Below are 11,625 nucleotides of genomic sequence, written 5' to 3'. Positions count from 1 at the left end.
CATGTGAATTATTTCATTATACTTTTCGTAGATTAATTTCAGTGTTTGCTAACTCTGTAAGTCCACTTTAGTATGATTACATACCGAGGTGGACTTACCCGTGTTCCTGAGGAACCCTAAAAAGAAGTAGTATATGGTTAGATTTATCTAGGTCCTAGACAGTCAGTCTAGAAGAAGTGTGTTGAATAATTTACTCCTAGTTGATTTGAATGTTTTCTATTGATGCCAATCTATTTTATTTAACTACTTATTTCATGAATAATTAACCATATTAATACTGTCTATTTCTGAATTAAATTATATTCTGGGAAACTCGTGTTAACACAGTCCTCACCCAACGAACACAAACCTAGACAGTCTCTGCTCTGACCCACAATGTATACTCATACATGACGGTCTACTATTGTCTACTGTCATACTGTCACTGAAATCAAAGTTCTGCTCAATAAATCAAAATGTAATCCGACTAATTAGCATTGACGCTGATGCTTAGTTCTCCTAGCGTCTATAAATAAACTTTTTGAAGACCACTAAAACTTTTTATAGTCTAACTTTAAAAAGATAGAGAACGTAAAGAGTTCTTATCTGAGATTCATACAAAAAATCTTATAATCTGACCAAAAGCTGTATTAAATGCTACTGTAGTAAATGATGTATGTAATTTCCATCTTCCGTTAAGTATGAAAGAAAAACAAATGAACACACTTTTACATAAAATGTTATTAGGTACTTACTTAGATTACTAATATTACGGGTACTATAATTAAATATGGATACCGTGCACGAGTTATAGAATTATAACGAAACGATAACGGTTTCATTAAATATAACACTTCTAACAAATAATAATTACTTACACCCAACTGTACATCTTATAGTTAAAACCCCATAAACAATCATTATTATAACCAAAAATAATTGCACTAAACATAGCAAAAAATGACCTCTTCACTGAAAAAAACTGATCCATCAACTTTTGCTTTTATTTGGATTAATGGCATCTAACAAGTCTTGACAAATTGTTTTGAGTATAATCCGACCAAAATTACTTTGCAGTAAATCGTCTACCCTGCCCCCCGCTAGTAAAGGCGAACTAGACCACGGAGGGGTAAAGAACTTAGGCATTGGAGTTATTTGGCTGTCGAACTTTTTAGTGTTATTAGAAAGTGCTTTTGGTCTAGTAATCAATTTCTTTGATTATCCTTAACCAATTGGATTACGGAGTCGTAGGCAGCGAATGTTTAGTTCTACTGATTGATTGTGACAGACCAATCAAGATTATGTTTTTGTGTGGAAGAAGCGCGTATTGTTTTTATTGCACTTTTATGTATGAAATGGATTTCGGAATGTGCTTTGCCTATTATAATTCATATTCCACTTTCTTTGGAAATGTTTTGGATAGCTTTTTGTTTTATTAATGGAATATAAATTCATAATTATTTTGTTTTTGAATGAATTGACGAGCAATTTAATGTGCTGTTTGTGCTTCCTGGAAACTGCTTATGGTACTTTGTTAATGAGTTCTGGGTATCAAGATCAAGTATAACACATTATTTTATTACGAGGGTTCTCAACGTCTTTTATCTAAGAAGATAATATAAACTGTAGTTTGAAAAACACACCGGTCTAGGTTTAGTAATAATTTAATTGCATCTCGTTTATACAGGGTGTAGCAAAAAGGGTATACTAAGCCGAAACCTACATGTGCAGCATGTTATATCTAAGCACGAAAATAAAATCTGAATTTCAAAATTCGCGAATAAACCTACTAGTAAGTACGATCCTCTGTGATCCATTTTAGGTACTATAGCTACAAATAGAAAATCAAACATATAAATTACGTCACTTTACTGCGGCCATAAACAAGTGTGACATGCGGCGCGCACGGAGCGGGTGAAAAGGGTAAAAATGCTTTCAAATATTTACGAGACAACCCTAGACGATATACGAGGGGGCATTTTAACTGTGATCGGCCCGAAGCAAATTCAACGTAGGTACACCACATAATACCAATTGCATTACTCAATAATTATGTCCTAGAAAGTACCTATAGTACTCCCTACGATAGCATCAGTAGGTACAATGAATTGCTGGCCGGTCAACCACTGATTTTAGTCCACCCTGTATAAGAGGCAGGTTGGTCTCAGTATCATTTATTTACCGACATGGCCTTGTTTTGTCTACCGAATTCCAAACGGCTAGAAAAGCTTCAATGTATGGAATAACAGGACAATATGAGTCAGACTACCTGATAATGGTATGCCAGTCACAACCACATTAGCTGCCGACAAAATGATAACATAATTCCCTTTTCAAATACTTTGTCAGTCCAGCCATCACGGTCTGATCACCAATACGTCGTTGAAATATTTCAAAATTAGAATCGTTTATTTTTAAATCCGATCCTTTTTATACATTTTTCGAATCGTGATCTATTTTGAAAATCGAACAGTAGTTTTTAAAGATTTTTTCTTAATTTAATTCTGCAATGGCCAGTCATTTTGTGTTATTGGGTGTTTTGGTGCTGGCTGCTGGTGCGTTGGGGAAGAACGTTGATAAGAGAAAGTGCCCTGAAGTAAGGGCTGTCCCACATTTTGACTTGTCCCAGGTATGTATTATTTACTGAAGTACATTTTATTTTGCTAGTTGAAGGAAGGTGTGAGTTACAAGATTTTTTTTACTAACAATTATAGTTGAAACCTAGGATGTAGCCTAGGTCTCCTGGAGTGGAACTTATTGTCATGCTAATTTAATACTCCTTGTACCTATGCATAAGTTTGAAAATTGATGGGCATACTTTTTATCAAAAATTCTCATTAATTTCTGCCATTTGTTAATGTTATTGCTCGTAGATCGTGACAAACATAAATTCAAATTAAAAAAAAAGTCTAATATTATATCCATTTGCATAGATTTGCATGTCTAGGATCTTCAAACCAAAGCTCTTGGAGATAGGTACGTAGAGAAAGTAAAAAATATACTTACCGTACTATATAGGTACTAATGCCAAACACAGGCAACCTTACCATCATCATCTACATAAACCTTACCATCATCATCTACTTAAACCTTACCATCATCATATACATAATAATGATGAATCGTCATAAGATATCAATCATAGACTATGTACATATTTGTCTCCTGGGTTGTTGAATTTGTAAGTCATTTACACTAATAAGACAGAGTCCCGAATCATATAGGTATACTATAGAGATACATCTTATACACAAACAGGCTTATCGCTTCTACGCAATGAAAACCTCAAATCTAGCTCTAGTGTTTATTACCGACACACTAAAAAGAGATACAGGTTATTATAGGTCCTCCCCATTTCAATCATTTCCTTGTTCGATTTGTAGAGGTACCTACTACGATTTCTATGAAATGTCGGACGATAATTTTATTTATGACGTTGTTTTTTTGTCACAAGTTTGCAAAATTACAGTTTTGAATAAAAACTATTTAAAACACAAAAGTTGCGATAGCGGGCATTACGCGTAGGTGCCGGACACTGCGGCTGATAATGATAACTCGCTACTTTGTATACAAGCTAGCATTTTAGTTTGTATTTATTTACATCCAATACAAACATTGAATTAGTTAAACATAATTACTTTATAATTACATCACGGAAAACGTGGAGCTTATTGAAAATTTAAACTGTTTGTCTGTATCGCTACAGATAGGGCCTGATATTATAAAACGAGCAATGTTGCATTCCAACACAACGCCTTGGCATTGAGATTATGTTTCTTTCAGAGGCCTTAACTCGTCACCGAATATACATATTTTTATCAATTGTAGACCAATAATTAATACCAATAACTTGCACCTCATTCCACGACATCTTTCGCGTCGTCTTCGCTTTTGTCCAAAACGGAAAACAGTGTGCAAATCACGAATACTTTCGACTCTAGACAATATTAATTCGATAGCTTAATTGGAGTTGGTATGCGTTTAATTAGTTTCTATCGTTACAGACAGAGGCGCTGATTAAGATGTCATACGCATTGCTATCGAATTAAATATCGACTATAGTCAGCAATATTCGTGATTGGCACACAGGTCTTATGTCTTACCTACACCGTGACTAAGGGTGTTTTTAACAACGTGCGGGATTTATCACGCATGCGGGATTGCCCAGCACGCGGTCATACGTATGACAGAATACGAATTACGAATATGCACGCGAGACGCGGGAAAATGGCGGCCATCCCGCGTGCGTGATGTAATCCGCATGCTGCTAAAAACAGCCAAAGTACCTACCTATCTCGCCTGGGCTGAATCGTTTCTGATGCAATTTGTACTAAGTATTTTGCCGTTGCTGAACCGTTTTTCATTGCTATTCCAGTTGCTAGGCGCGTGGTTCGTGGTGGAGTACTACGCGAGCGAGGAGGAGGCGCTCGCCTACAGCTGCATGCGCTCCGAGCTCACCGAGAACGACCACGTCGAGACTAAAGGTGTTATAAGTTTGCTATATTTGTGCTAGATAACACACAGAGAGATGTGGCTCGTTTTCAGAACCGAGAACGACTACGTGGAGAATAAGGGTGAGGTCATGAAAATAGAAAAAAAGAAGGAACGAATATCGCAAACTAAAAAGTTAGGCCATTGCTGTGGCGGCGACATGAGAGTGTGTGGTAAGTGCGAGTGTGACTTACTTTGAGTGTGAATGTGTGTGTCGGGCTCGTCGCAACAATGAAATCGACTTAATTTGGGTCACTTTTTAATTAGCGAGATCCTATGCTACTGCTATTCCAGCTGCTAGGCGCGTGGTACGCTAAGGTGCAGAGAAACCTGACCCCCCCTCAGAAACATTGTTACTATGAGAGGGGGGTCAGGTTTCTCTGCACCTAACCGTACGTGGTGGAGTACTCCGGAGCGAGGAGGAGGCGCTCGCCTACAGCTGCATGCGCGCCGAGCTCACCGAGAACGACCACGTCGAGACTAAAGGTGTTATACGTTTGTTATAGTTGTGTTAGATGACACACAGACTCATGTGGCAGGTTCTCAGAATTCTGGGTGACATGGGTGGTTGACGAAGAATGAAGTGAATGTGATGTGATGTGAGAACGACCACGTGGAGTAAGACTAAGGGTGAGGTGTTATAAGTTGTTTCTCTGTTGGGCGACAAACAGAGAGATGATAGACAGACTGATGTGGCACGTTTTCAGAAAAAGAACGACCACGTGGAGACTACGGGTGAGGTGTTATACGTTCTATTTCTCTATGCTATTGCTATTCCAGCTGCTAGGCGCGTGGTTCGTGGTGGAGTACTACGCGAGCGAAGAGGAGGCGCTCGCCTACAGCTGCATGCGCTCCGAGCTCACTGAGAACGACCACGTCGAGACTAAAGGTGTTATAAGTTTGCTATATTTGTTCTAGATGACACACAGAGAGATGTGGCTCGTTTTCAGCACCGAGAACGACCACGTGGAGACTAAAGGTGAGCTGTTATAAGTTTGTTATGTTTGTGTTACATTACACACAGACTCATGTGCCAGGTTTTCAGAATGATGATGGTTGTGGCTGGTTGATAAGGGCTGAGGTGAATGTGATCTGACGCTCCTTAGGACATGGTGGTCCATGTCCTAAGAATGTCTAATTGCATGCTGATGATCTTTTCAAGAAGTGTTCATCGAGGACGACCACATGGAGACTAAGGGTGAGGTGTTATATGTTGTGTCTATGTTGGGCAACAAACAGACAGATGGGTCAGAATAAGAGCACATAACAGAGTGTAGCAAGAGTCGCTGTTGTAGGATACGACGAAGAGGACATCAATCCTCTATGCTACTGCTATTCCAGTTGCTAGGCGCGTGGTACGGTCAGGTGCAGAGGAACCTGACCCCACTCTCATAGTAACAATGCTTCTGAGGGGGGTCAGGTTTCTCTGCCCCTTACTGTACGTGGTGGAGTACTACGCGAGCGAGGAGGAGGCGCTCGCCTACAGCTGCATGCGCCGAGCTCACCGAGAACGACCACGTCGAGACTAAAGGTGTTATACGTTGTGTCTGTGTTAGATGATACATATACTGATGTGGGAGGTTTTCAGAATGATGACTAAGGTTGCAACTGGTTGATGAAGGCTTAGGTTATATAGCGTTGTAGAACTTCTTGGTTCTTGGGATAGGCGGCAGCATAGGGCAATTATTGATTGCTGAGGATTTATATCCACGGAGTTCTATGTTCACGAGTTACTTCAGCTTCAGGTTTGTTTAAAAAATACCATAAAATTTTGAAATTATAGGTACATTTATAAATGCATCGGTTTTTAGATGCACTTAAAGATTCAGACAAACTAAGAATAGCGACCAGTTGCTTATCCTTAGACTATCCCTTGCAGGTGCCCTCACTATTTCTAATGAACCATAATAATGATCTCACAAAACAACTAACCTCATCTTTTGTCATTGTCCAGATGGCGCAGTGGAATGGACTCAAGGCGTCACAATGAACTTCACGTACCGCTTCCTGGACGACCCGCTCGGGGAGACGCTGCTGGGCAACCTCACGTGGAGGGTGGACCTCGCCGCGCCCGCGCACTGGACGCACGAGGAGAAGGACTGTGAGTGGGGGGGTGTCTTTACTGTTGGCTGATGAAGTGTAGAATAGAATGCTAAAAGAGTGAGAGTGTCAAACGGTATCTTAACTTGTCAGCTGTAGGTACCTTAACTTATCGACTATGGGGTTTTACGCTCGGTGTATTAACACAGCTAGCCTGTCAAATCAGACGTAACTTGTTAGGATCTGACAGGTGTGTGGCAAGTGAGCGATGGTGCGTAGTCGTTGATAGTACGGTAGCTTAGGCGCACCCTGGGTAGTGACTGGGAATGGATCACCCATACAAGCAACGTTAGATCGATTACCAGGAGTGAATAAGACAGAAAGAGATTATTGGAATGGACTCAAGGCCGCTTCCTGGACGACCCGCTCGGGGAGACGCTGCTGGGCAACCTCACGTGGAGGGTGGACCTCGCCGCGCCCGCGCACTGGACGCACGAGGAGAAGGACTGTGAGTGGGGGGGTGTCTTTACTGTTGGCTGATGAAGTGTAGAATAGAATGCTAAAAGAGTGAGAGTGTCAAACGGTATCTTAACTTGTCAGCTGTAGGTACCTTAACTTATCGACTATGGGGTTTTACGCTCGGTGTATTAACACAGCTAGCCTGTCAAATCAGACGTAACTTGTTAGGATCTGACAGGTGTGTGGCAAGTGAGCGATGGTGCGTAGTCGTTGATAGTACGGTAGCTTAGGCGCACCCTGGGTAGTGACTGGGAATGGATCACCCATACAAGCAACGTTAGATCGATTACCAGGAGTGAATAAGACAGAAAGAGATTATTGGAATGGAGTCAAGGCCGCTTCCTGGACGACCCGCTCGGGGAGACGCTGCTGGGCAACCTCACGTGGAGGGTGGACCTCGCCGCGCCCGCGCACTGGACGCACGAGGAGAAGGACTGTGAGTGGCGGTGTGGCTTTGTTGTTGGCTGATGAGGTGCAGAGAACAACTGTACATTAACTTTGACTATAGCTGCTTAAGTTACTGCGGGCAGCTAATCTGAATGGTAAATCGTTTGACTACAGGGAGAAATAGAAAAAAAAAACAATAATTACAGACCACGAAGATTAAAACAATCAATCGATTCGATTCGACCTAGGTATGTAAGATCTATTGCGAGTTGTGGTTGACTGAGGAATGGATGAGGTAGATGCTCAGGAACGAGTTTTGTGGTGAACTTTGATATGTATAAGCTTTGCAGCAGTGAACGACTGTTAATAATACTGCTAAAGCAAATTTTTATCAACTCTTCACTGTAAGAACATAACATCTTGCAGATGACGGCATCTACAACACCTACGTGCTCGACACAGAGTACAAGACCTGGGCTCTTCTGCTGCACTGCGCCGAGCAGAGAGAGGGAGCGCGCTATCTCAGCGCCTTCGTGCTGTCTCGCTCTACCACGCTGCCCAAGAACGTCATGGCTTACTTGAGGGATAAACTGCCCAGGTGAATATTGTACTGAATAATTTGGAAATCATGACTTCTAGACTTCCTTTGGTCTCCAAGACCTTTGTCCAGGTGGACGTGTCGGAAACAAAGGGAGGAATACATGTTATCGAACTACTGTATCAGTCCATTTTTGGACATTAGCCTGCTCCTTGTATACCTAATTATGTACACACGGCAACGTCAAATGGTTGGCAGGGCACACTAACGTAGTGTATGTGTGCACACTAACGTTGTCTATGTGTGCATAAACGCAGAAATCGGTTTTACACACCAGTAACAAACCACACACACACACACACAACAGCACAAACGAGTTTGCGCGTAGGCAAACGCCTGTATACCAGCTGTGACATAAAAATATCAACCGGTATTGTTAGTTAAATAGTTATAAAATTGAACTGAAGCAAAATTTCACTGCTTGTGTCTATACACTTCGTAGCTCATTGGTAGAATATTAGACTTATGAAACATAGGTCGTGAGTTCGAGTCCACTGATGGTTATTTTTATTTTTATTTTACTTAATTCAAAGTTTGCGTTATTTAAACGCTGTTGAGTATAAAATTAATTTATTTGAAACTGACAAATGACTATAAGCTGCATAGCTGTCTACTATTTCTCTTCGCCAAAAATATATGATTCGTTCTTCTTTTGAGAATTAAAACCATTCTACCCTCATACAATATGAATAAACGAAATTTGTTTATAGTTTTAGTGACAATTCACCTCTGCATCTGCATAGTGATTCACTTTGTGATTAATTACTCTTCGCAGTCACTATGAAAAGTCTTAACTTACTTAAACTAAACCATGTTCAAAAAGGCGGAGATAATTGTATTTATATGAACAAAATATTACAATTAGTGAAATCGCAAGACGTTTAACGGTAAGTAACATAGAATTGCAAACATTTTATTTGACTGTTACAATATTTGTATTTGTATATGCTAAGTATTTGTTTTTTTGTTTGCAGAGGAGAACTGTTCAATTATGGGTTCACCGATACGCAGATTCGGGACATGTAGACAGTAGTCGTCTATACGGATGCATCACCACGCCATCGAGAAATCGTAGCTGCACATAGCGCTGATCCGTTCTGCAGCACCCGTTCTACGGCCACAACACATAATCTATCCTCTATTCCTACAATCCGTACGGGTTCACTTGCGTGCTGCTGGGTTGCGGTGTCGGAGGCCGGCGAAGAAAATTTCTCTAACCGATCAGCATCGTCGAAACAGAGTGCGTTTTGCGACTGACTATTTTAAACTTTGATTGGTGCAACAATGTTGTGATATTTAGTGATGAAAAGTCAGACAAGGATGGACGTAAGATATTATGGCGAAAAAGTGGTGAAAATTATAGTTATTGGGGTTAGCTCAGTAATTTTTATTTTTCCATTTGTATAAGATTTTAGTTATTTTGTTAAATACTTATAATTATTTACAATTATGGGTAAGCCAATGTGTTAATGATGTTATTGTTACTGAGGTGAGAATAAGTTATCTTATTTCTAGCTAATTAACATGTTGATTCATATAACTAATGACTTGCCTATTTACTTTAGTGAAACAGCCAGTCCATCCTTGTCTGATGTTTATTATGATTTAAAACTGCAAATTGAAAATTTTCCTTATTAATATAAACTACAACTATGTTTTAAAACGAAAAACAACAAAAACGTAACATCCTTAATGTTTATGTTACGGCAAGAATAAATTTGGTAATTTTAACACTTAATAACTTGTTTCATTTACTTTCTTTGTTGCTTTTATTCGTATATACTACAATACTATTATTAACCATCTTAAAAAATAAATTAAATTTATTAAAAAAACAAAAAAGGAACATTGTAAGTTCAGTGGGATTTGAACCACCATACCGATTCATGTAAGTCTTGTATCATACCAACTGAGCCATTCAATCTATTGCAATTACTTGCAAAATTTTGCTTCATATCATAAAAACAATGAATCATTGTCACTGGCACAACTACATGCTTACAATATCCGTGTGTGGGTTGCCCAGAAGTAAATAATTACGTCAACGTCGCCGACACACACATACACTACCTGCGTTAGTGTGCCCTGCCAACCATTTAACGTTGCCGTGTGTACGTAGATCGGAACGTTGTGCCATAAAACGCTACACTTTAAGTTAGTAGACGTAAACTGGCCGAAGATCACTTTATACATCATGAGAAACTACTGCCGCTGTTACTGATTTTCTGGCTAACATAGGCCCAGATATTCTACCTCTAAACATTAGAACCCAAATTTAAAATTAAATTCAGTAGGTACCTAATCATATTCATCCAACACCACTGCCGTCCTTAAACTTTTACTTTCATTCCCAGATACGACGTAGACGTCAAATACGTGTTCCCGATCTCGCACGAAGCCTGCTCGACGAGGCCTCCGGTGTACGACTACTCGCCTCTGATGGTGGGGCTGGGAGACAAGGCGCCCAAGAAACCTTCCGTTACTTATAATGTGGCTTTCGGGCATTAGGGGTGGATGGTTGAGGGAGGTTTTGGGAAGTGTTGTCGTAACATTGCAATTGGCCATATTTGTAATAACTCGGTATTATCACTGAGTTTATTTACATCAACGTAATATGAAGGATATTGGTATAAGTAACCATAATACGTCATGGAGGTAAATCATATTGTTAAATATAATGGTTATGAAGATAAATATACGTTTTTACTAGTCAATGAATTTATTATTTTGCAATTTAATTTATTTCTTAACTTAACAATACAAATAGTGTACGTAATAATTATAATCAGTAGAGCGTCGAACACTCGACCGCAAAGGTCACACCACATACCACACACTATGTCGAGGTATAGCCACAACACAATTCGGTACATTGCTCGTAAATAGCTTCAGGCACTGCCTGGCTATGGTTACATATTCATATTGATATTCTAATCTAAGGTGAAATTCTATCAGAGAATGTCCAGAATGGATATCGACATTTATAAACTAACTTACCTAAACAATCTCTCTTGAACTGAAATTCGCAAACCCGCTGAACGACTGAATTGTGGCCTTACGGGAGACAGGAAGACTATATCTAAATGTAGAGTATTTAACTCTTGTGGTTTCTTGATGTTATATTTATTGGAATGGGGTAGATTGAATGGTGAATAGTTAAATAAATAAGAACTTATCTCGTTGGTTAAATATATACCTAACGATTTGTTATCTGAGTCATAATAACTACTAATTGATTACTTGCATTATTACATAGGTAAATACTAGTGTTGCCACGAATAGTGAATTGGCCGAATACCGAATACCGAATATTCGGGGACGCTGCCGGCCGAAGCGCCGAATATTCGGCCGCCGAATATTCGGCGCTACAACCTGTTTTTTTTGTTTCTGGAACTGCTTTGAAGAAGTCGCTACAAATTATATGAGAAATGCGAATTATTAGGAGGCAGAATGCTGTGGCAAACGAGTTCAATTTTTATTTGATAATAGTTCGCCTAGATCGGATGGATCGGATGGCCGATCCTTACAAGTGGTGGTCAGCAAACAAAACACAATACCCGAACCTTTTGAAATTTGCAAAAACTTATCTTTCTTCACCTGGAAGTAGCGTT

At 39.7% G+C, this 11,625-nt stretch overlaps 1 protein-coding gene across 1 annotated transcript; it reads left to right on the top strand.

Annotated features, from left to right (window-relative positions):
* Positions 1-2,291: 2,291 nt before the first annotated feature.
* Positions 2,292-10,728, top strand: LOC105389244. Its single transcript, XM_048621932.1, has 5 exons — positions 2,292-2,608; positions 4,355-4,463; positions 6,425-6,571; positions 7,843-8,014; positions 10,369-10,728. Exons 1-5 carry the CDS (start codon positions 2,489-2,491, stop codon positions 10,520-10,522), a joined length of 702 nt encoding a protein of 233 aa, XP_048477889.1. The 5' UTR covers positions 2,292-2,488; the 3' UTR covers positions 10,523-10,728.
* Positions 10,729-11,625: the final 897 nt, after the last annotated feature.

This window comes from Plutella xylostella, chromosome 6, assembly GCF_932276165.1.
Source record: "Plutella xylostella chromosome 6, ilPluXylo3.1, whole genome shotgun sequence".
In the NCBI taxonomy this organism is placed as follows: Eukaryota; Metazoa; Arthropoda; class Insecta; order Lepidoptera; family Plutellidae; genus Plutella; species Plutella xylostella.
Note: the sequence above shows the minus strand (reverse complement) of the source record. Positions and strands in the feature narration are given on the sequence as shown.

Coding starts and splice junctions, on each gene's coding strand:
- LOC105389244 (XM_048621932.1), top strand. CDS start 2,489: ATGGCCAGTCATTTTGTGTTATTGGGTGTTTTGGTGCTGGCTGCTGGT. Junction 6,572..7,842: donor GACGCACGAGGAGAAGGACT/GTGAGTGGGGGG, acceptor AACATCTTGCAG/ATGACGGCATCTACAACACC. Junction 8,015..10,368: donor TTGAGGGATAAACTGCCCAG/GTGAATATTGTA, acceptor TTTCATTCCCAG/ATACGACGTAGACGTCAAAT.